The following is a 21,878-nucleotide window of genomic DNA, read 5'->3' as shown; positions in this document are numbered from 1 at the left end:
CATTTACCTTTTTCATAAAGTCTTCAAAGAACCAGAAAGTCCAGTTGCCTCTTGAAAAAATACCTTTGGGACAACCATGACTTGGATGACTGAGAATCTCCATAAACATCTATCACTAGGAAGTTTTCAATTAAAACATCACTGCAAGTTGCAATGGAACCGAGCAGCTGCGTTATTGTGCAGGTAAGGGTCATATAGGAGCGATGGAAAATGTTCTTTTGAGCAAAATAAGCTGCTTTTTCATCTTAATCTCGGTGCGTGAAATCGGCTGCGCTACCCCTGCCCACGTCCAGAGGGCGCTTCTCCGCCCCGTCCTTGCTCCGTCTCTGCCGCGTTCCTAGCAAGATTCTCTTGGCAGAGAGCGAGAAATCTGTGCCCCCGTCGATCATCATCAACCCTTCTCTTCAACAGCCTGCCTCTCAGAGCCTCTCGGTCTCCAGGGTAAATAACCCAACTGTTTGGTGAGGGCTCACTACAGATATTACATTATTTTCATTGTCATTTTTTTTTTACAAGCAGCAGTTGTCAAGATTGCCTAGAGCAGGGGTCTCCAACTTTGGCAACTTTAAGACTTGTGAACTTCAACTCCCAGAATTCCTCAGCCAGCAAAGCTGAGAGCAAAGGAATTCTGGGAATTGAAGTCCACAAGTCTTAAAATTGCCAAAGTTGGAGACCCCTGGCTTAGAGTAGTTTCTGAACTCAGCAACTTTAAACAGAGTGGACTACAACTCCCAAAATTCCCGGCCAGGGCTTAATAGAAAGTCTCAGTTTAAAGATGCTGAAGTTGAGAAATTCTACTCTAGGTAATCTTGACCACTGCTGGCCGTAAAGAATAATGAAAGTAATCTTTATAATAATATGATATGATATATGATATGATATATAATACTATACTCTGGTATGGTGTGGTATGGTATGGTATGGGTATTGGTTTTAATATAGTACAGTACAGTATAGTATAATATTACTTTCATTACTATCTATCTATCTATCTATCTATCTATCTATCTATCTATACACACACACACAAAACAAAGTCATCTTTTTTAATAAAAAAAAGAAGCCAACTATCAATACAAATTAGGATCAAAATCTACTATATAATTTTATATTTACCAACAGTTGCCTGGTTTACTAAAGAATACATTACTGTAATATCTCTACAAAATATTATTGTGTGATATGACAATCTCTGCTTGCTTACTCTTTTACTAATACGTGTATAACTGCATCCTTCCATTAGAAGAAAATATTTCCTTTTTAAAATCAAACATAGTTCCAAAAACCATTTCTTGACATCTGGAATATTATATTTCCAATTTCTCAATAAGCCTTCAACCCAGCCTAATACAACATAATTCCTGATAAAAAATTCCACAATTTTGGTACATAGTTCAACATTACATTAACATCATTTATTTTTAAAGCTTTCCCCCATGATTCATTGGATTATGGGACGCTGGATTCAGTTCCATTGGATTTCACTCACAACCAGGTTTTTTTTTAAAGGAGAAATGTACACATCAAACTGGCAAAGTACTATACTGTATCATTCTTTGAGCAATTTCAGCTATCAAGTTACTCAGCCAAGTATCAGCATTAAGTTAGATACATCGAAAACCAAATAAAAAATCAGCATATCAACTGCTTCCATTAATCATTTTCCATTTCAGCTTAGCTACATTTTTTCCCCCCTAAAATGAAAATGATTAATGGAAGCAGTTGATATGCTGATTTTTGACTTGGGTTTCGATGTATCTAACTTAATTTAAGCCATTGATTGAGGGCTTGAATTTAACTTTGTAATTATGAAAATTCAGATGACATACTGAACGGATATACCTATCATTGATGCTACTGGCTGGGGATGATGGAAGAGAATCCAATTGGCATTTGAGCCAAGTGTTTAGGGAGTATTCTCCTGCTACAGTTTTTACAGTCTTCACACGTTACTTCTTGCAGCTATTTTAATTATTGGAAACCACTTAGTCACTGTTGCGAGATTGGCTGTCATATAAATTACTTGAATAGATGAAATAACATCTACAGGGCTCCCAACTCTGATCACCCCGAGAGGCAACAGTCCACACAGCAGAAAGTCTACAATAGATATGTTACCGGTAAGTACAATTCTAAGAGCAGATAGAATTTTTATTTATTTTTTCTGTAGGAGAGTTAGTTTTGAACTGTTTCTAAATTCCATTCATAATTTTGTTTTGACCATGAACATGCTGTGGAGAAAATAGTGTATGCTTTTCAAGCAATTCTGGAAAGGGTGTTATTGCTATAGGTTCCACCACAAAACCGTGGATGACAAAATCGCGGTCGACGAAAGCGCGCATTTGACGTCATCACAGCGCGACGAAAACATCGCGCTGTGATGGAAAAATGTAAAAATAAAGCGAAAACCTTACCCTAACCCCCCCAAACCTAACCCTAAACCTATCCCTAACCCTAACCCTTAACCTAAGCCTAAATCTAACCCTAAACCTAACCCTTAACCTAACGCTAAACCTAATGCTAACCTTTAACGTAAAATTTAACGTAACCCTAACGCTCTAAACCTAACCCTAACCCTTAACCTAACCCTAACCCTTACCTTTATGTGAATCGGCTTGCTTTAATTTTATTGTTATTTCAATTTTTAATTTTTTTCATCGCGCTGTGATGATGTCAAATGCGCGCTTTCGTCGATCGCGCTTTTGTGGACCGCGGTTTTGACGGGTCATGATTGCTATATAGTACATTCAATTGCTACCACTAATTATATGGTTATCAGTTCTTGAGGGTGGTGTGACACTTTCTCATCCATAGACTCTATCCTTCCGTTCAGGTCAACTAGAGAGTCTACTTAAGATCTTGCCCTCATCAAATTAAAGGGAACATGGGCAAAAGGGCTTCTACATCAGGAAGAACATGGTCCCAGATCTCCTGTTTTCAGGAAACCCTTTAATGTTTAATATTTTTAAACAGGCACTTGGATGATTGTAATGCTTAATGAGGATGGTGGGTTTTTTTGGTATCTTGTGATTATTTTTAGTAATTAGTATACACTGGAATACTGCAGTGGCGGGTTGTAGGCGGTACACCCCGGTACATGCGTACCGGTGCCTGCCCGGAGCACCAGATACTGCTCCGGAGGGCCCACCCGCACGCCCAAGCTCCTTACCTGTATTTGAGCTCTTCGGCACTTCCACACACGTGCACGGAGCGCACGGTGCCTCCGCGAGTAGCTGGAATGTCGCAGAGGCATCACAAGAGGTAAGGACGCATGCGTGCTGCGCGCGTTCATGTGGTGGACGCTGGGTCCTGTTGCACTGTACCGATTGCAACGGGATCCAGAATCCACCACTGGAACACTGGCTCTATTTCTCTGTGATGATGTGCCTCACACAAGTTTTAATGAGCATTTTGTTTATTTTTAGAAAGTATCTAGAAAAGGTCCTGAATTACCAAGTCTGAATTACCAAATTAATTCAGATTTCTTTCCTAAGTATTACACAAATTGTCAAACCATACAAACTTTGCAACATGATTAAAAAGAATCATTGTTCTTTAAAACTAAAAGAACAAAGACCCTTTTTAATTATATTGCAAATGTTTTGCAGGTCAATCTGAAGAGGTTTCCAAGAGATGCAAGCATTATTTCAGTATTCTTTAGTGAAAATACAATTTACATGCTATTGTAGATTGGGCTGTCACTATTCTTGCATGTTTATTTTTAGCCTGTGGATGGCTGGAAGCTGGAATCCAAGAAGCCAATGAATGATTTTGAACCAAGAACTATAAGTATGCTTTATATCACGGGTGTCAAACTTGTCACATTGCTGTCATGAGACATTTTGCAATGTTTTCCCCATTCATGGAGCTGGGGTGGGCATGCCCTGCATGTGTTACATCTGGCCCATGGGTCGCCAGTTTGACAACTCTGGTTTGTATGAATCTTAAAACACTCATTACCCTTAAAGGAATCTAGTAATTTATCATTTCATACAGAATATTTTTATAAAACAAATATAAAATATAATTGAAATATATTTTTATTCTGTTAAAATATGACTTGATTGTCTACAAATTAATTTATGTTGAGCAAGTAGAAAAATTCCTATCTTTTCAATTCAGCTCTGGAATAATCAGACATCAGCCCAGGACAGCATTTTAAAAATGAACAGATTACTAACGTCCTCTGGTAAACATGATGATGAGTATGCCTACCCCTTAAATATAAAACATTGTCTAAATTTTAATAATACTGATAGTACAATATTGTAACAATACAAAAGACCTACTTTAAAGTGCAGTTTTAAAAGGAAAAATGTTAGTCTTGAGATGTCATTTTAAAGCTTCAGTACTAGAGTGTTCGTGAAATTAATTTGGACCCAAAGAGGATTACATTGAGAATTCAAAAATTCCATTCTATTCTGCTGATACTTGTTTCTTGAATACAATACACCTTCAATTACTTCATTTTTTTTCTTAATGTGTTCTTGAGGTAGTATGATTTCCTTTTTTTTTCCCTTTCCAGCTCTGATGCATACAAATTCAGACAGATTCTCCAGCAACAGGAAATGGTTCCAAAGCCTTTTCTGGATTTCTCCAGTTGTGGAAGTTCTCTTGATACCATTCAACTAGGATTAAAAACAAAACAAATAATTTTTACTTTTAAATACTGTCAGGTAAATCCATGCCAGTTTAATTTAAAAAATTACGGGTAAATGAAATTAGTGATTAACAACCAACTTACAATCTTATATCCTTTCATTAAAATTACCGTGTTTTCAGCGTTTAAGATGCACTTCCCCCCCCCCCAAAGAGGGTGAAAATTTGGGTGCGTCTTATACACTGAATGTAGCTCCACCCACCCGCCTTTGGTCTCTGCCTTCCAGCAATTTGCCTCCTTGCAGGCAAACAGCAATTTGCCTCCTTGCAGACAGAAGAGTATATAGGCAGTCCTCGACTTACAACAGTTCATTTAGTGACTGTTCAGAGTTAAAATGGCAATGAAAAAGTGACACAGCCGTTTTACGACCTTTACAATATCCCCATGATCATGTGATCAAAATTCAGATGCCTGACAACTGGTTTATGACTGTTGCTGTGATCTGGAGTCATGTGATCACATTTTGCGACTTTCTGACAATCAAAGTTGATGGGGAAGCCTGACTCACTTAACAACTGGGTTACTAACATAACTGCAGTGATTCACTTAACAACTGTGACAAGAAAGATCATAAAATGGAGCAAAGCTCACTTAACAAAGAAATGTTGGACTCAAGGACTACCTGTATTTTTTTATATGAAACCTAAACCTGAGAGCTGCAATTTTTTCCCTCAGAAATACATCATATAAATGATGAAGCTGAAAGCAATAAGATAAAATGTATCCTTTTCAAACAAAAATGCTCCATGTAAAATATATAAATAAGAATTAGCTACTTTCTGCTGCTCTTATAATTAAGCATTGAGCTTTCTATGAGAATCTAAGAAGACATGGCAACTGGACAACTAAAACCCAGGATTTAGTAGCCGTGTTGCCAAACATAACTGCTGCCTGGAAACGGATCATTTGTGTTCAGATTTCAGGCTTATAAAATTAACCTCATAAAACTCAAAAGCAAGTTTAATTAAGTCCCCCGCTGTAGAAATTGCAACTTTAACTGTCTAACTCTGTGACAAATTAGTGTGTGAATTATGTGAAATTTATTTTCAAAATTAGTTTATGATGGCTGTTCATTTCCAATCTGCCCCTCTTATGTTTCATTGTATAGATCAGTGTTTCCCAACCTTGGCAACTTGAAGATGTCCAGACTTCAACTCCCAGAAATGCTGGCTGGGGAATTCTGGGAGTTGAAGTCCGGACATCTTCAAGTTGCCAAGGTTGGGAAACACTGGTATAGATAACATACTTGTTTTCTTGATTCCTTCCTTCCAAGAGACCTTCGGTTTCCAGCCCAAGCTATACATTTTTCCAGAATTCATTGGGTATCCCATGTCGTTTGTAGGTCTTTTAAAAAAAAGGAAAAGTTTTTCAATAGAAACGTTTTATTTCCAGCAGCATTTGTATCAGTTATCACCATAAAGCCATCTTCCTTTGCCTCAGCCCTCAAGTAGAAAAAGACTCCTTTCTTGTTCTGCTATTAAAATATGTACATTTAAATAGAACAAAGGCAAATATTATCCCACACTAATCAAATCATACAATTGAAATTAATCAAAATATCAAATGGAGTAGCAATAAGGTAAAGGTAAAGTTTCCCCTCGCACATATGTGCTAGTCGTTCCCGATTCTAGGGGGCGGTGCTCATTTCCATTTTAAAGCCGAAGAGCCAGAGCTGTCTGAAGACATCTCCGTGGTCATGTGGCCGGCATGACTAAATGCTGAAGACACACGGAACGCTGTTACCTTCCCACCAAAGGTGGTCTCTATTTTTCTACTTGCCTTTTTACATGCTTTCAAACTGCTAGGTTGGCAGAAGCTGGGACAAGTAATGGGAGCTCACTCCATTACGCAATGCTAGGGATCCGAACTGCTGACCTTTCTGATTGACAAGCTCAGCTGCATTCCTCAATAAAAAGCCTGCAATACCACGTTCTAATTACTGCACCACCATGGCTCTTAATCATACTAAGCCAGATTTAAATCAATTTGGAGAATCAGATTTTAACAGCTAAACCCGATCTTTGCTATTATATTAAAGAACATTTTGCAGAAATGTAAGAAATCCTGAAAATCATGTTTGAACCTTGTCATCTCTAATAAGCTCATGAAATGCTCAGAACATTCTTAGTTAAATTACTTCTTAAGACATCAGTCAGTTTCAGGATAAGTAATTTAACACAGATGACCCCACATTAGCTCTTAACTCTTAAATTCGTATACTACTCCCACCATTTATCAGTAGAGAGGCATTTAAGTTATGCTGTACTGTAATAAGCAGAGAGCAAAAAATGATGTTTCAGATAGTATACATAGTTTGTTTTACAAGAAGCTCAGATGTGTTGCAGTATTTTAATTACATTGCTTCGAGCAAATATTGTCCAATAAATTTATTGGATAAATCTGATTTATTCAACTCCAACTCTTAAGAGCCAACCTCTTCTAGAAAATCCAAATACTGCTTAACACCAGAAATGCCTCAACTATACAACTCAAATGTCTCAACTAAGTCATCAGGCTATATATTCTTAAAGTGTGCCTACCTTTGCTTTTTTGGCTAAAGAGATGGTGAAAAGGGGGGGGGGGGGACACCAAACAATTTTGAGCTAATGTGAGATATTTTTTGAATTTCTGTATCCAATAAGCTGCTGAAAGTTGAAGATGGCACTGGAATCTTTAGAGGCAATTATCTCCAAATCAGCATCCAGTATCTGCTAACAACCATGCATGTACACTAATAATTCCCCATCTCTTTGATGTTTCCAAGCTTTTATGTAGTCTAATCCTTACAGATTATCCCTTTCATTCGAAATTGATTTTATACTTTTTAATTCTTCATTTTCCAACTGCACCCAATGCCTCTGATTGTTTAATTAAGATGAGTCATTCTTCATAAACATTTCCAAGTATCAGTATTCTTTAGAATCAATAGACAATGCTTAATTTCTGTTGATTGCAAATCGCTTCTTTTCAAGAATCCCTGTGCAGATGGTAATTTTGCTAATCTTTTCAAATGAGATGGGGCAGGTAATTAACAAAATCTGAGACCAGAAGCAATAAAACAGAAATTGGGGGAGGGGAGGGGGAAACCAGACCTTATTGTGACACAATGTGCTAATGACAAAATACAAATTATAAAACAGAACTGTTAAAAAGAGAATTGTAAAGTAAACAATTCCACACAAAGAAATGTATTTAAAGCTTCTCCCTTCAGAGATTGAATCTTTCCCAGTTTTTAAAATCTAAAACTTGTGGCTGGTGAAAATTGGTGTCAATACAAGCCTTTAGTTTCATTTGTGAGACAAAGAGTGTTTCAAACTACAGCTTTTCTCTCAATGTGAGAACTGAAGAGGTAGCCAAGAACCAGTTTAGTATTATGCAGAAATGCCTTCCCATCTCCCTTTGGAAGATTAACAAAAAGCTGGAGATTATCTTGGCTATATGTGCCAAGTTGCCTACAGGCCTACCTGCATTTTTTCTGCTCTGGGAAAGGAAAAATGATGCACTAAAGCTCCAGGCTGTCTTCTCAATACAACAACCCATCCCACAAAGGGACGGGCCAGACAACTTTGGGGTTCAGTGTATTCACATTTTCTCAGAATTGACAGAGTTATGTGTCTAATTCTGTGACAAAGAGTAAATGTTTAAGACGATTATAAAGAAAAAAGAAAGCAATCCTAACAAATGATTTGAAATGAAGCCTACTCAAGTCTTACCTGTCTTTAACATAATCCATCCAGTGTTCTATCTCAGCTTCTGAACTAGTATTTTTAATCTGACAATGAAGAAAAGATGCATGTTACCAACTAAATATTTGATAATCTTGATTTAATTAACCTTCCTTGAATAGATATTTCAATGAATAATTGGAACAGCTTTTATTGTACATGGATTTGATATTAATGCACATTAATCAGGACTAATACCACAATTCTTGCAATCATAATATTCTAACTTAAATATTATAGAATTACAGATGAAAAAAAAGTATCTAATAGGAAGACACGGACAGGTAGATATGATCCCATTTTTCTATTGTGGAACTATGTTGTGGGCAGTCTCACTATGGCTACTTGACCTCAAAAGTTGCAACTAGTAGAAAAGAGATAACTAGAGGCAGCCCTTGATGTACAGCCAAAATTGGGACCAGAATCTGGGTCAATGAGTAAAACTGTCCTTAAGCAGACGAACATCTGGAGCCTGTTCCCAGTGTGCGCATGCACAGAGTTGCAGACAAAGGGATTGTTATGAGTTGATGTTAATGCCTTATTTTACTGCAACAGAGATAGTCGGAAGTCAATGCTTCTTTTCATTTCTCTTAATCCTTCCTTACTTTTCTTTTCCCTTCCCCTTCCTCCCCGTTTTCCTATTTTCTTTTATATTTTGAGTCTTATTTTATCTTATAACAATAAAAATGTTAACGCTGAGGAATTAAAATCCTGAAAATTTTAGCTTCATTTCTGCAGGACTTCCTTTCCCCTCTGCCCATTGCATAATTTCAGTGGACCAGCCTTTATAACAGACAAGTCATCTTCCCCCCTGAGGGGAAAATTTCAGAATCTTTTTTTTTTATTATTATTTGGGTAAAGATCTACATCCAGAGGAAGGAGTGTGAATGCCACAACTAACTACCAAAGAAGTAGTTTCTTTTATATCCCCACAGTGTCAAGTGTCACAATACTGATCTATCCTTGCAGTTTGTCGTATGACTTTTTATTATTACATTTCAAACATCAAAAAACTGAAGCAAAAAGAGATTTATAATGTCAAACATTTAAATAAAAACCAGGAACTGCCCTAGTGAAATGCTCAAGTCAACTCTTGGCCATTTTGCTGCTATTGTTCAGGTCACCTATTTTCAAATTTAGTTATTACTCACAAGGTGGATTAATTCCTTTGCAAGCTGGGTAATAGACACTGCAAAACTGGTCCCAATGTTGTAGATTTCGCCTGGCTGCCCTTTCTTCAGAACGGTAAGGAATGCTTCTGCTACATCACTAGCATAAAGAAAATTTCTTTTCTGAAGTCCTGAACCATGAATGCAACTAAAGGAAAACACAAGAATAGATAATTTTAGTATGATTAGATAGATAGATAGATAGATAGATAGATAGATAGATAGATAGATAGATAGATAGATAGATAGATACTTTATTTGTATGCCGCCCTTTTCCCTGAGGGGACTCAGGGCGGCTCACAATTCAGGGGGAGGGAAGGACAAACAAGTTACAAACATGAAGACAATACATCATTAAAAAAGCACAACAGTCATACTATTCGAGTGGGGTTGGAGTCTTTAGCCCTAGGCCTGTCGGGACAGCCAGGACTTAAGGGCTACGCGGAAGGTCCGGAGGGTGGTGAGGGTACGAATCTCCACGGGGAGTTCGTTCCAGAGGGTCGGAGCAGCCACCGAGAAGGCTCTCCTCCGGGTAGTTGCCAGTCGACATTGGCCGGCAGATGGAATTCAAAGGAGGCCTAATCTATGGGATCTTATTGGCCTAGTTGAGGTAATTGGCAGTAGGCGGTCTCTCAAGTACCCAGATCCAATACCATGAAGGGCTTATTAAAAGCAAGGCTCCCAATAATAGCAGAATGGTCTAGTAAAGTTTTCAAGGAGTTACAAAAGACAGAAGAAATCTCTAAATCCTTCGTTTTATTATTCAAATTGATAGTCTTTGCTGGGTAAAGTATGCAAAAAAAGAAAAGCCATGTGCAAAACAAATAATAATATACATTTTTATTAACAATAATATTCCAGATGACACATAAAACATGACATTCCTAAACTGCAAATTGCTGGAGACCATGGGAAGGAAAAAGAGATTAATACACAGAAGCATACAGCTCCCTCAACCAAGATTTTAGATTAGTGAAAAGCACAAAATAATAAACATGATCTAGCACAAATTCTATGACCTCTGCTGGTGAAAAGATATTAAACACCCAAATATAGCTTCTCATTTGGATCACAAGCAATACACACACTAAAATAGATCCAGGCTAGAGTCCCATTTGTTTATATTGCATATTTAACAGTACTCAACAATTCCATACTGTATATTTAAATAAAGATTTGCATATATGGAAACATAATTATACGTATTAAAGTGAACATTAAATATACACCAAACTCCAAAGCTCTGTTCCCTTTTCTTAATATTACAAACTACTTTGGCAATAAAAAAGGAACTAAGTTTATAGGCATATCCCAATTTTTAGCTATATGTTCAATTTTCAGGGTGTGACATAGCTTATTTTCTTACACAGTTGTTTTTAAATGAGCACATACATGCATACTAATACATACCATTTTCTATTCTGCTGTAAGAGAGAAATGAACTTAGGAATAACCTAGGAAATATAAAAGACAAAATGAACAATTATTACAATTCATACTACTTTAAAACAGAAAATGATGCAGCTTCATTGCTGCAAGTAAGTTTTCATTAATGCTAGCTGTCAGATCTGCCATCTTTAGCTTGGCGCCTCGCTGACATCCTACAATCAATCGATGGGGGGGGGGAGAGAAAGTAGGCAATTGGCATGTAGAGGATAGAGATGACCTAAAAAGGTGTGGTGCGGGGTGTGTGTGTGTGTGTGTGTGTGTGTGTGTGTGTGTGACAGGTTTGATGGAAACTAGATATGAGAACCAGCTTCTTCCAATCTTCAGAGCCCTGGAGGCTGGGAAACAATGCAAATTGCACCAAGTGGCACCAAACACCCAAGTGGTTCCCAAAACACCTATATGGACCACGACAAACCGATCAAGGGGGAAGAAAGGGAAAATCTGTAACCTTTTGTGCAGGAACCTTAGATCTAGCCTTGTTTTTGCTGCAACCACTACTCCTTAGTAAATGAACTTATCACTTCATGGCTAAGTGGAGTCGAGGGTCTTCCTTTCCTAACTGGGGCAAGCCTGATACTACCAATAAATATAAAAGTCCCTACCTTCCATCAAAAAATTGCACTGAGTTATGCACATGGTATCAAGAAGTGCTTTGCATGCATGAGGCGGAATGAGAAGAACCTCAAGCCTTGTTTCAACTCTTAAGGCAACTGATTAAAGGGAAATGCAATGGCAATTAACAGTCACACATCTGCACAGTGATGCTGCTGGAGGAGAGAAAGGGGTTGCATGTGCAGCATCAAACCATAACAGAGTACTCCTTATCGATCTGGAATTCTCAAAGCAAGCAAAGCCCATTTTCACATACTAGAAACTTGAGCTAGGTTGCAACATTCATGCTGTTCATTCTGTAAATTAAAACCTCAAAGTATAGGGTAGACACAAAATTGTTATTTAATTGGGCTATTGAAGATAACACTAAGACAAATTCTCCTGTAAGCAATTATCAGTGACAGAGAGTCACAAAAGTCCAACATTGCCACTTTCTAGCCCAAGGATGGCCAGCAGGCGAGTTAGGTCACATCCCACTCCAAAACAATTGGAAGTTAAAAATGTAGTAATCAGAGATCCAGTTGGCTTTGTAAATATTTCAACCTCTACCCATCAGAAATCTCAAAACTGTATTTTGGACATAAAATGGCAAATACACTAATCTAAGCACAGATATCTCATAATGGTCAAGTCTTTGGATAATTATCTTTTGGTACATTTTGCGGATTTAAAAAAATACCTTGAGTATATGAGAAGATTGACCTGAACAAGTCTATTTATTATATCTTGGTCACATCATGAATTTTCCTAAAAAGAGTATACAGTTTGTCACTTTTCATGGAACATGAGATAATTCCATGATAAACTATAAAAGCTTAAGAAACTAAAAAGTAATAAGATCTTGATTTAACTTACTTTTTCTGGAAACTGATGGGGTCCATAAACGTTGCTGCTCCGTGTGATAACCACTGGAAACTTTAACGTACACATGACAACTGTATTAAATGAACCCAGTCAAAACTGCTATTAATGACCTAACATGAGTGATATCCAGTTAAACCCATTCCTAATGGCATAATTTCTATTGCCAGAAAAGCAACAATCCCCTTATAGTTTTTGCTTCCTCAGATTCTACTGCTAAGGACTGATATCAATAAAAGAGAATATGTCAGCTGCCACCTTAATGCTTGCTTGTGCGTCACAATTATACGGTGACAATTTGCCATGGATGAGGGTGGATGCTTGGGGAAAAGCAATAGTAGTAACTGCTGTATCTCCCTGAGATGCTGCTTCAAGGTCACCCGGCTGGGAGAAGAATGCAGCTGCATATGAACCTACACTTGAAGTGACCATTCTGAAAACAATTTTTTTGAACCTGATTGGTTATGGGGGATCAGCAATGCAAGGCAGTTAATGGCGGGAAAAGTTGAACTTAGGGATTTTGGCACACAAACCTCAGTTCTGGCTATGCACTACTGAAATGCACTTCACTTCTAATAAAACTATATCCTTCTCATCATTTCTACTGTTTGTATATGTTTGTGGCAAGTTTGACAATATATTTGTAGTTTAGGATTGAAATGAAGGGTCGTTGATAACTCTCTGAGCTTGGCTGTCATCTTGTGGACATTTCATCACCCAAATTTAGCACTGATATTAAGGACTGCTGTCCAACTGCACTCAGGTAATGCCTGACTTCACCCATTATTTTTTGCCGACACAACAAAAAGACATACATTGCTAAGGCAGAAAAGCTGAGATTAAAATGGCACATTTAGCAGAAGGATCTAACTTGATCCACTGCACCTAACATTAAAGGTGAAAGTCCAAGGAACAAGCTGGTTTCTAAAATCAGGCGAGCAATCTAGGATTCCCAAGCTACACCTAATTTCTAAATCTGCTTCCAAACAAGTTGTTAAAAATTAGGGGCATGGTTTCTCCCCATTGGGAGGCAAACAATAGTAGAAAACTATAGTATGAACTTTAAAAAAACCTTTCGTACAGTTTAAAAATGCCCAGCTCTTTCTCCATGCTAAACAAAAGCCACAACCTCACGCTGGCATATGGATAAGGTTGAGGTGGGTTCCAACCTTCTCCTAATAAATATGGCCTCCAAGTTACCCTTCCCAGCTCTATGGCACAAATCACTACCTTTTGTTATGCATTCAAATCCCTTTAGACACAAAGCGATAATTGATAAAAGCTTTTACAATCCCCCAATGTCATTTATGCTCACCTGATATCTTTCCCAGTAAGATTGGACAAAGCATTCAGCAGCTGCCTTAGATTTCGCGTAAGGATTTGTGGGTTGTTTGGGTGAAGATTCATCAAATTCCTGCAGCAGAAGTTTACATTAAGTAAATTTTAGCAGAGTTAGTGGTGAATTACACATGGCTCCAGTTAACTAGCACAAGTAACTCAAATACCAGCCACAAGTATTAAGTATCCAGTTGCAAAATATATACAAGTAGTTCTCAGGCTATGACCATTCATTCAGCAACCGTTCAAAGTTACAATGGTGAAAAAATGGTACTTATGACCGGTCCTCAGAGTTCTGACCACCATACTGAGCCACAGTTACAGGACTGTGATTTCTGATCTTCCCTGTCAGTTTCTCACAAACAAAGTCAATGGAGATGCCAGTGGGAAGTCACAATCATGTGAGATCCTTGCCTAATGACCCACCTGTAATAATTGCCAGAACTGCCGTTGCTAGCTGATGTGGTCACAACATCACAACAGCGATGGAAATTCTGGTTCCAACTACTGTCGTAACCTCAGGACTGCCTGAACTCATAATTTGTTCTGCTTACTTATACGTCAAATTACAATCAGGAAATGTTCTATAAGTATATACACAAATGGGCATCTTCAGTGCCTTTTTAAATAGAAAACAACATAAGGATTTAAAATATTGGTATAATTTCTTTACAAGCGTTTGGAGCTGTAAAATCATTCAGAACCACACATGGGGAAAAAAAAGGGCAAGAGATTTCAACCAATAATAGCTCACCTTATCACAACTTCCTCCATAAACTTCATCAGTGCTGACATATACAAACTTTTCCACATTAGCCTTATAAGCGGCCCGAAGCAGAATGTATGTTCCATAAACATTAACATAGTTGAACTCAAGTTTGTGCCAAAATGAAAGATCTGCATTTTCAGTCAAAAATAATAAAGAGGGTGTCACTTTGACAACTGAAAACAATTACAGTCCTAACAGAATGCTGATAGAAAAATATGTTATTTACACCCCAAACATCACACAACAAAATGCTTCTAAAAACGTTAAAGCTGCAACCTGACAGCCCACAGAAGCATAAAGCAAAAAAAAAGCATTCCTTTTTCTTTGTGAAGAGAGAGGTTCATAAGCCTCCCAACTTTGGGCAAAGAAATCCTAGATAATGCCTCAGACACATATGTTAAGAGAATACTGGAAGTCTAGATAAGTGGAGCTTACACTTAATAGCTTTATTACATTTAAATAATGTTTTATGCTTATGTTCGGGAGAGATTGTTCGGGAGAAATTAAAAAGCCAGAAATAAAGATTTAAATAAACACATAGCACTTTAGGTTGAATAGCTAGATATTCTAAAATCGATTGTCAGACTTAATAGCAGACAAACAGGAAAAACGTATATTTAAAATTATTATTGCAGGGCAGAATCTAATGCAGAATTAATTATATTGATCTTAAAAAGTGCAATGTCTGTGACAGATGCAGCCATGGTCCTTTCAAAAATTTTCCTTTTATGAATTGGTACATATTTAATTCCCTTTCCATAACCATAAGAATTGAGAACCTTATTTTAAAAAGTAATATTTTTCAAATATTCCAGTAAATGTAGCAGCAACCTAACTAAATCGCATGAAAAATAAGACTGTGCTGCACTTAGATTTAAGTCTATGCCAAATTAAAATTATAATGACCAAAACAGTCTGCGTACAAATTGCTCTACTTCATCTATATAATCTACACTTCAACAGAGTTCAACTGGCAAACTGAAATATTTAAGTCTCCACCACCAGCCACATCATAATACGTAACTTATTACATGAAGCATTAGCTCTGTCCCTTCCACAAAACCTGGAAGCTATTGAAGAATTCTTTATCAATCCTGCAAGATGGTGACAATTACAGGGATATGCCATGCTCACCTACATGCGTTTGAGCTGCAAAATGTAACACTATATCAATTTTCTCAGTCTCAAATAATTCTTTCATGAAATTGGGTTCACAGATGTCTCCCTAATAAAGAAAAGGGAAAATATAAAATCAGCAAGGGACTGCAAGCTATTTTTTCCAATGGTAAGCATTTGATATGTAATTGGTATATAATCTTATGGAAAATTACAGGCTTTCATCTCAGTTTTCATCTTATAACAATTGTAGAGTAGAATCAGAGAGCTGGAAGGGGAGATTTTACACCAATTCCAATTTGCTTAGTACAGGAATCTAAATTAGGATTAGCACCGTTCTGTTCTCTCTGCTCTCTCCAAACTTCTATCAAAACTAAACTTCAATTTGATTTCCATATCACTGATTATAATCATCAATAATTCTCTGAAATGTTTCCAATTTTGGGGGATACTTAAAATACAATGTCCAGAACTGATCGCGGTATTCAAAGTGTAGTCTGACCACAGCAGAGCAAAACTGAACAATTCTCATCCATGATTTGGAAATTATACTTCTGGTAAAAACAACCTAAAATTGTGTTTGCCGTTTTAGTTACCACATGATGTTGCGGACTCAAATTTAGTTTGAAAGCTATTACTATTCCCCTGAAAGCTATTGCTATTACCAAGCCAGTATCCCCCCTCCTATATTTGTACATTTGACTTGTATTCAAGGTGAAGTATTTTGTCTTTACCTATTCACTTTCGTTTTACTTTTAATCCAACTCTCAAATTTACTCAAATCATTTAGAATTATATTGTACAGCTGTCCTAATATAGTAACTTTCTCATTCAATTCTTGGTTATCTGCAAATTTATTAATCAACCTCTCCATCTTTTCATTCAAGTTATTAATAAATCTTCTGTCGATCATGTGCTGGGAATATGGCAGCTACCTGAGATCTTGTTTCACTATAATCAGGAACCACTGATGATCGTGACCCGACAAATGCACGCCCGACAAATGTGTGCTGACAAAACCGCCGTGAGAAAACAGCGACGTTGAAAGCGCGCCCGCTAAAGCGTGCCGACAAAACTGCGATTAGGGTTTTTAGGTTAGGATTAGGGTTATTAGGGTTGTTAACGTTGTTTTTGATGGCGCGCTTTTGTCGGCACGCATTTAGTGGGCGCGCTTTCAACATCGCCATTTTGTCACGGCGGTTTTGTCAGTGCGCATTTGTCGGGCGCGCATTTGTCGGTGAACCCTGATGATCACTCTTGTTGTCTAATTTGAGTCAACTATGTCTTGTCAAGCCACCCAATATGCTAGAACTGAAGATGTAGTCATCTGATTTTTAAAAAACGAATAAAAGCAAAAAGTTTAGTTTACCTGAACAAATTTGTAGTTCTCTTTCTCAGAAACTGTCTTAAGATTTGTTAAGCTTGCACAGTAGTCCAGCTTAACAAAAAAAAGAAAAAGAGAGAATGAGAAAATGAGTGTTTTACATGAGAAGTTGCTAAATGCAAGACTTTTTTTAGACTAAATCCTTTAGTCCAAAAATTCCAACTTTTACAGAAGCAGTTTTTTTAAAAGCTTTCTGGTTTCACAGGTAAGAATGCTGATATCCCACGGCCACAACTGTCACAATTTCTGGGTAAAGTTATATAGTGGATACAAAAAGTCTAGTATCTTATTAAAATGCCAGGTTTTTGAGATGCAATAAAGACAAATCACATCAGAATTTTTTCCACCTTTAATGTAACATATAAGTTGTACCATTCAATTGTACCATTCAAAATGAACAGGTTTGCTATGAATTTTAGCAGTCTTCTCAGTTTTTAGAAACTGAATACAAATTTTTATTCAGAAGCAGAGCTTGTTCTTTTGTTTGCATGTATGATGCAGCATTCACAGGTATGCTCAGTTATAAAGATATATAAATTCATCCACTTGAATCATTATTAGCACACCAACCTTTAGATGAGGTTATACAGCCTTAGAAGCTTAAGATTTCTCTCCTACCATGTTGTCAGCCTGACACTACAGCTCTTTTTAGGTACTGCTTAAAAATGACTCATTTAATTTAAACCAACAGTCTTACCTTATCCAGATTAATGATCACATAGTTAGGATACTTTTCCACGAGGGAAACAATGACATGGGAAGCACTGTCAATTTTGGAAGGAAAAAAAAAAAACCAGAGATGGTGAATGTACAGAATTTCAGGTTCTTTCTAAATCTTGTTCATGGACATCAACAGCTTTCCTCGTTTTTTTTGCTCTGGCGGTAAGATCAGGAGTTGTAAATCTTTTTCTGCTTCTCTCTCTTAAGCCTAAACTAAGATGTTTAATTACCTCTCAATATAAACTAAGAAATACACCACAATGAATGAGGCTATTTTTAGTACTTTGAAAAATGCTCATAGGACACTGCAGTACAGGTAATCCTCAAATTATGACCACAAAAAAATTTCTCTTGATAAGTGAGAAATTTGTTAAGTGAGTTTTGCCCCATTTTACAACTTTTCTTGCCACATTTGTTAAGTGAATCTCTGTAGTTGTTAAATTAGTAACACAGTTAAGTGAATCTTGTTTCCCCATTGACTTTGCTTGTCAGAAAGTTGCCAAAGATGGTCGCATGATTCTGGGACACTGCAACTGTCATAAATATAAACCAGTTGTCCAACATCCAAAGTAAAATCATGTGATCATGGGGATACTGCAATGGTCATAACTGTAAAAAATGGTCAAAAATCACTTTTTTCAATGCCATTGTAACTTTGACCTGTCACTAAGTGAACTGTTGTAACTCAAGGACCACCTGTAATGGTAAAATTTATTTGAATGTTCTTTAAACCCTGTATTTTAAAGGCTAATTTTGTGTGAAATAACCAGCAAATCTTTAAATATTCAAGGTCATAGTCTATTAGAGAGATTTCAAATATTTTTCAGTCTCAAATATGGGGCTTGAGAAGTGTATTGTAGGGAAGGGGCTTAAATCAAAAGAAAATTAGAGAAAATGTGCAATATCGTTTTTTTTTTAAAGAAAAGCAGTATACAACAGATTTGAGAGCCTAGAGAGCCTCACCAGGCAAGCAACTTCCATTCAGGATTTTAAATGTATAATTTGAATATTAGTGAATCTAAAAAAAGTGTCTAGTTACAGCAGATAAAAAGAAATCTGGGAACCAAGATGTGATTTATATGTCACTGGTCACTGGCTTCATTTTTAAAAAGTTATGCCCAAAAATATATGAGCAAAAAAAAAGGGAGAACTCAGGCTGATGTTCTAACCTGAACTGAATAATTAAACTTCTTTTTATTTGCACGTAGTTCAGACAGAACTGACAAGCAACTTACTGTGCAGCAACTTTAGGAATTCAAAAGCTATCCTTCTTTTTCCTTATATGGGGAAAGAAATTCTAGCTTTGTTTACACAGTGGTTGTGGATATAAATATTACACATGGATATTTCTTTTTTCCTTTTTTATTAGTTTATAATTTATTTTTTCTTTATTAGTTTATTGTATAAAATACAAAAGTACAAAAGAAAATAAGTAGGAAAAATAGGGGTGGGAAAGGGAAGGGGAAAGTGTAGGAAAATTAGAGGAAAAAGAAAGAAAAGCCCTTAACTTCGGACTCCCTTATAAGATAATATCAAACCTCAAAACTTTTTACTTTTACACAATAGCATAAACTAGCTAAGCTTTCTATAACAGCAAACCTAATCAGAAAATCTAATCAGTAAAACCCAAAACAAAGTTTCATTCCCCCCTCCCCCCCCTCAAACACAAAGTCCAGAAGCGGTTTCAGGGATGTATATTTAATTTTCTCTTTTTCTGTAAGAACATTAAGCGCATCTATCTATCTATCTATCTATCTATCTATCTATCTATCTATCTATCTATCTATCATCTATCTATCTATCTATCTACCTACCTACCTACCTACCTACCTACCTACCTACCTACCTACCTACCTACCTACCTATACACACACACATGTATATACATATACATGAACCCACATATATGTATATGTATTATACATTCACACATAAAGATACAGTGTGTGTATGTGTATGTATGTATAATACATATATTATACATATATGTGGGTACATGTATATGTATGTATATGTGCGTAGGTAGGTAGGTAGGTAGGTAGGTAGGTAGGTAGGTAGGTAGATAGATAGATAGATAGATAGATAGATAGATAGATAGATAGATAGATAGATAGATAGATAGATAGATAGATAGATAGATAGATAGATATCGATCGATCCAAATTACACGGTTATCTTGTAATTTTGCACGCCTCCTCTTCAATCGTCCCCCTCACTTTTTGTTTTAGGATTGACGCTTCTACTGTTGAGTAAAATAAACCCCGGCGTCGCCCTTCCCTCTTTTAAAGCGACTTTAAAAGGGGCAACATTTTTCCTCGGCTGGCTTTCCAAGGACCAGGCTGTTCGGACAGGGGAAAACGCCCTTGTTAACGTTGGAAACCAGGAAAAAAAGGTTGGAAATTTCAGCGCCGCCTGCCCCGACTCCCGCCCCGCTCAAAGACTCACATGAAGCCGGCGCCTCCGGTCACCAGGACTCGCTTCGTCAAGCCCCGCGGAGCCCCCTCAGCCCGCGAGACCCCCGCGGACATTCCTCTCGCGGAGCCCGGCTCCACTTCCGCTCCTTGCGTCAATTCCGTCCGCGAGGGCGAGCCTTTCTCTCTCGCGCGCGCTTAGACTCGGGGAGGCGCTAGGCCCGTTTGGACGCCCTGGTCCGAGACTTCGCTTACTTCTGCAACGCGGCGCCCGCGAGCCTGTATTTGTTTCCCCCTCCCCCTCGTTAAAGAGCTCTAGATCCCACGTGAATGCCGATTAAGGCCGACCAGGGCTCTTTGCATAACAACGCCCATGCCAGGAGAAAGTCCCAAAGGTGCTTCCCCCCCCCCCCCAAGAGGCAACTGGACTTTGTTTTTTTCTTTCAAGACGTTTCGCTTTTCATCCAAGAAGCTTCTTCAGCTCTGACTGGATGGGCTCTGACTGGATGGTGGGGAATGAAAGGATTTACAGACAGCTGGCTATTTGCATCCTTTTAGAGCAGTGCTTCTCAACCTTGGCCCACCTGAAAATGTGTGGACTTCAACTCCCAGAATCCCCCAGTCCACGCATCTTCAGGTGGGCCAAGGTTGAGAAGCACTGTTTTAGAGGGTCATTTAAGCACACCTATGTCCTCAGGGTCACCTGAGTAGTGTTCCTGGTTCCTGTAGTCTGCAATTCTTTCTCCTGGAAATCCAGAGAATAAACATGACCTGGATGACTGAGAAAATCTGCAGGCTTTTAGCTGTACAATTTGGGATGGACACCCTTTGAATGGTGTGGGAGTAGGAATGGATTTCCAGAGGGGAAAAAAATTGCAGACTACAGGAACTAGGAGCACTACTCCGATGACCCTGAAGACATAAGAAAAACCTCCAAGTGCTTCAATGACTCAAAAAGGATGCACATGACCAGCTGTCTGCAAGGAATATAAATCCTTCCATTCTTCAGAGCTGAAGAAGCTTCTTGGATGAAGTCCATTTGCATCCTGAAAAAAGCACCATTGTAACAGCCATGACCAGGATGACTGAGAATCTCTACAGACTCTTGGGAGAGAGAAAAAAGCACCTTTGGGACAACCATGACTTGGATGACTGAGAACTATCTCCATAGACAACTACCAGGAGAAAAGGAAACCAAATGTTGGAAGCTAAATAAGAGGAGAAGATTTCACAAAACCGTTATCAGGCTGTGCTTTGATCAGGTTAAAAATGTTGTGGGAACTTAAAATAATCAAACTTCTCAATAAAACAGGCAAGGTTATTCCGAGCTGTTGACATAAAGCCAGCATTCACGTTAAGGAGACATGGTTTCGAGGACTGGCGAGTTCATTTAGTATAATGGACTTACTGTAGATTTCTGAGATGGAATACCCTTGAAATAATAGAAAATGTTTGCAGCTCGTTTTAAATTTTGGCTGTGATTTGCTCTCCGAGCTTGCCAATTAGTTATTTAATAATAAAGATAAATTTCATAATTTAATCTGGCACAGAAGACATGTATAAACTAAAGAGGAATGGGACAAGACATGTCTACAAAACTTTCCTTAAGATGTTGCCTAGCCTGGGGTAACGGGAACTATATGACAAAAGCAAACACTCTGCCA

General features: G+C 37.7%; 1 protein-coding gene across 2 annotated transcripts; it reads right to left on the bottom strand.

Annotated features, from left to right (window-relative positions):
- Positions 1-4,017: 4,017 nt before the first annotated feature.
- TGDS (TDP-glucose 4,6-dehydratase) lies at positions 4,018-20,373 on the bottom strand. 2 transcript variants are annotated; one of them, XM_032226767.1, is made up of 12 exons: positions 20,249-20,373; positions 17,781-17,847; positions 17,069-17,137; positions 15,718-15,808; positions 14,569-14,711; positions 13,792-13,890; positions 12,471-12,530; positions 10,965-11,008; positions 9,537-9,702; positions 8,374-8,432; positions 5,907-6,004; positions 4,018-4,628 (listed from the first exon to the last, which is right to left on the bottom strand). In XM_032226767.1, exons 1-12 carry the CDS (start codon positions 20,329-20,331, stop codon positions 4,543-4,545), a joined length of 1,065 nt encoding a protein of 354 aa, XP_032082658.1. In that variant the 5' UTR covers positions 20,332-20,373; the 3' UTR covers positions 4,018-4,542. The 2 variants fall into 2 exon arrangements, with proteins under 2 accessions (XP_032082658.1, XP_032082659.1); XM_032226768.1 differs by lacking the exon at positions 12,471-12,530 and having other exon boundaries at positions 10,965-10,978.
- Positions 20,374-21,878: the final 1,505 nt, after the last annotated feature.

Source organism: Thamnophis elegans, chromosome 11 (genome assembly GCF_009769535.1).
Source record: "Thamnophis elegans isolate rThaEle1 chromosome 11, rThaEle1.pri, whole genome shotgun sequence".
Classification (NCBI taxonomy): Eukaryota; Metazoa; Chordata; class Lepidosauria; order Squamata; family Colubridae; genus Thamnophis; species Thamnophis elegans.
This window is presented reverse-complemented; position numbering and strand designations above follow the sequence as displayed.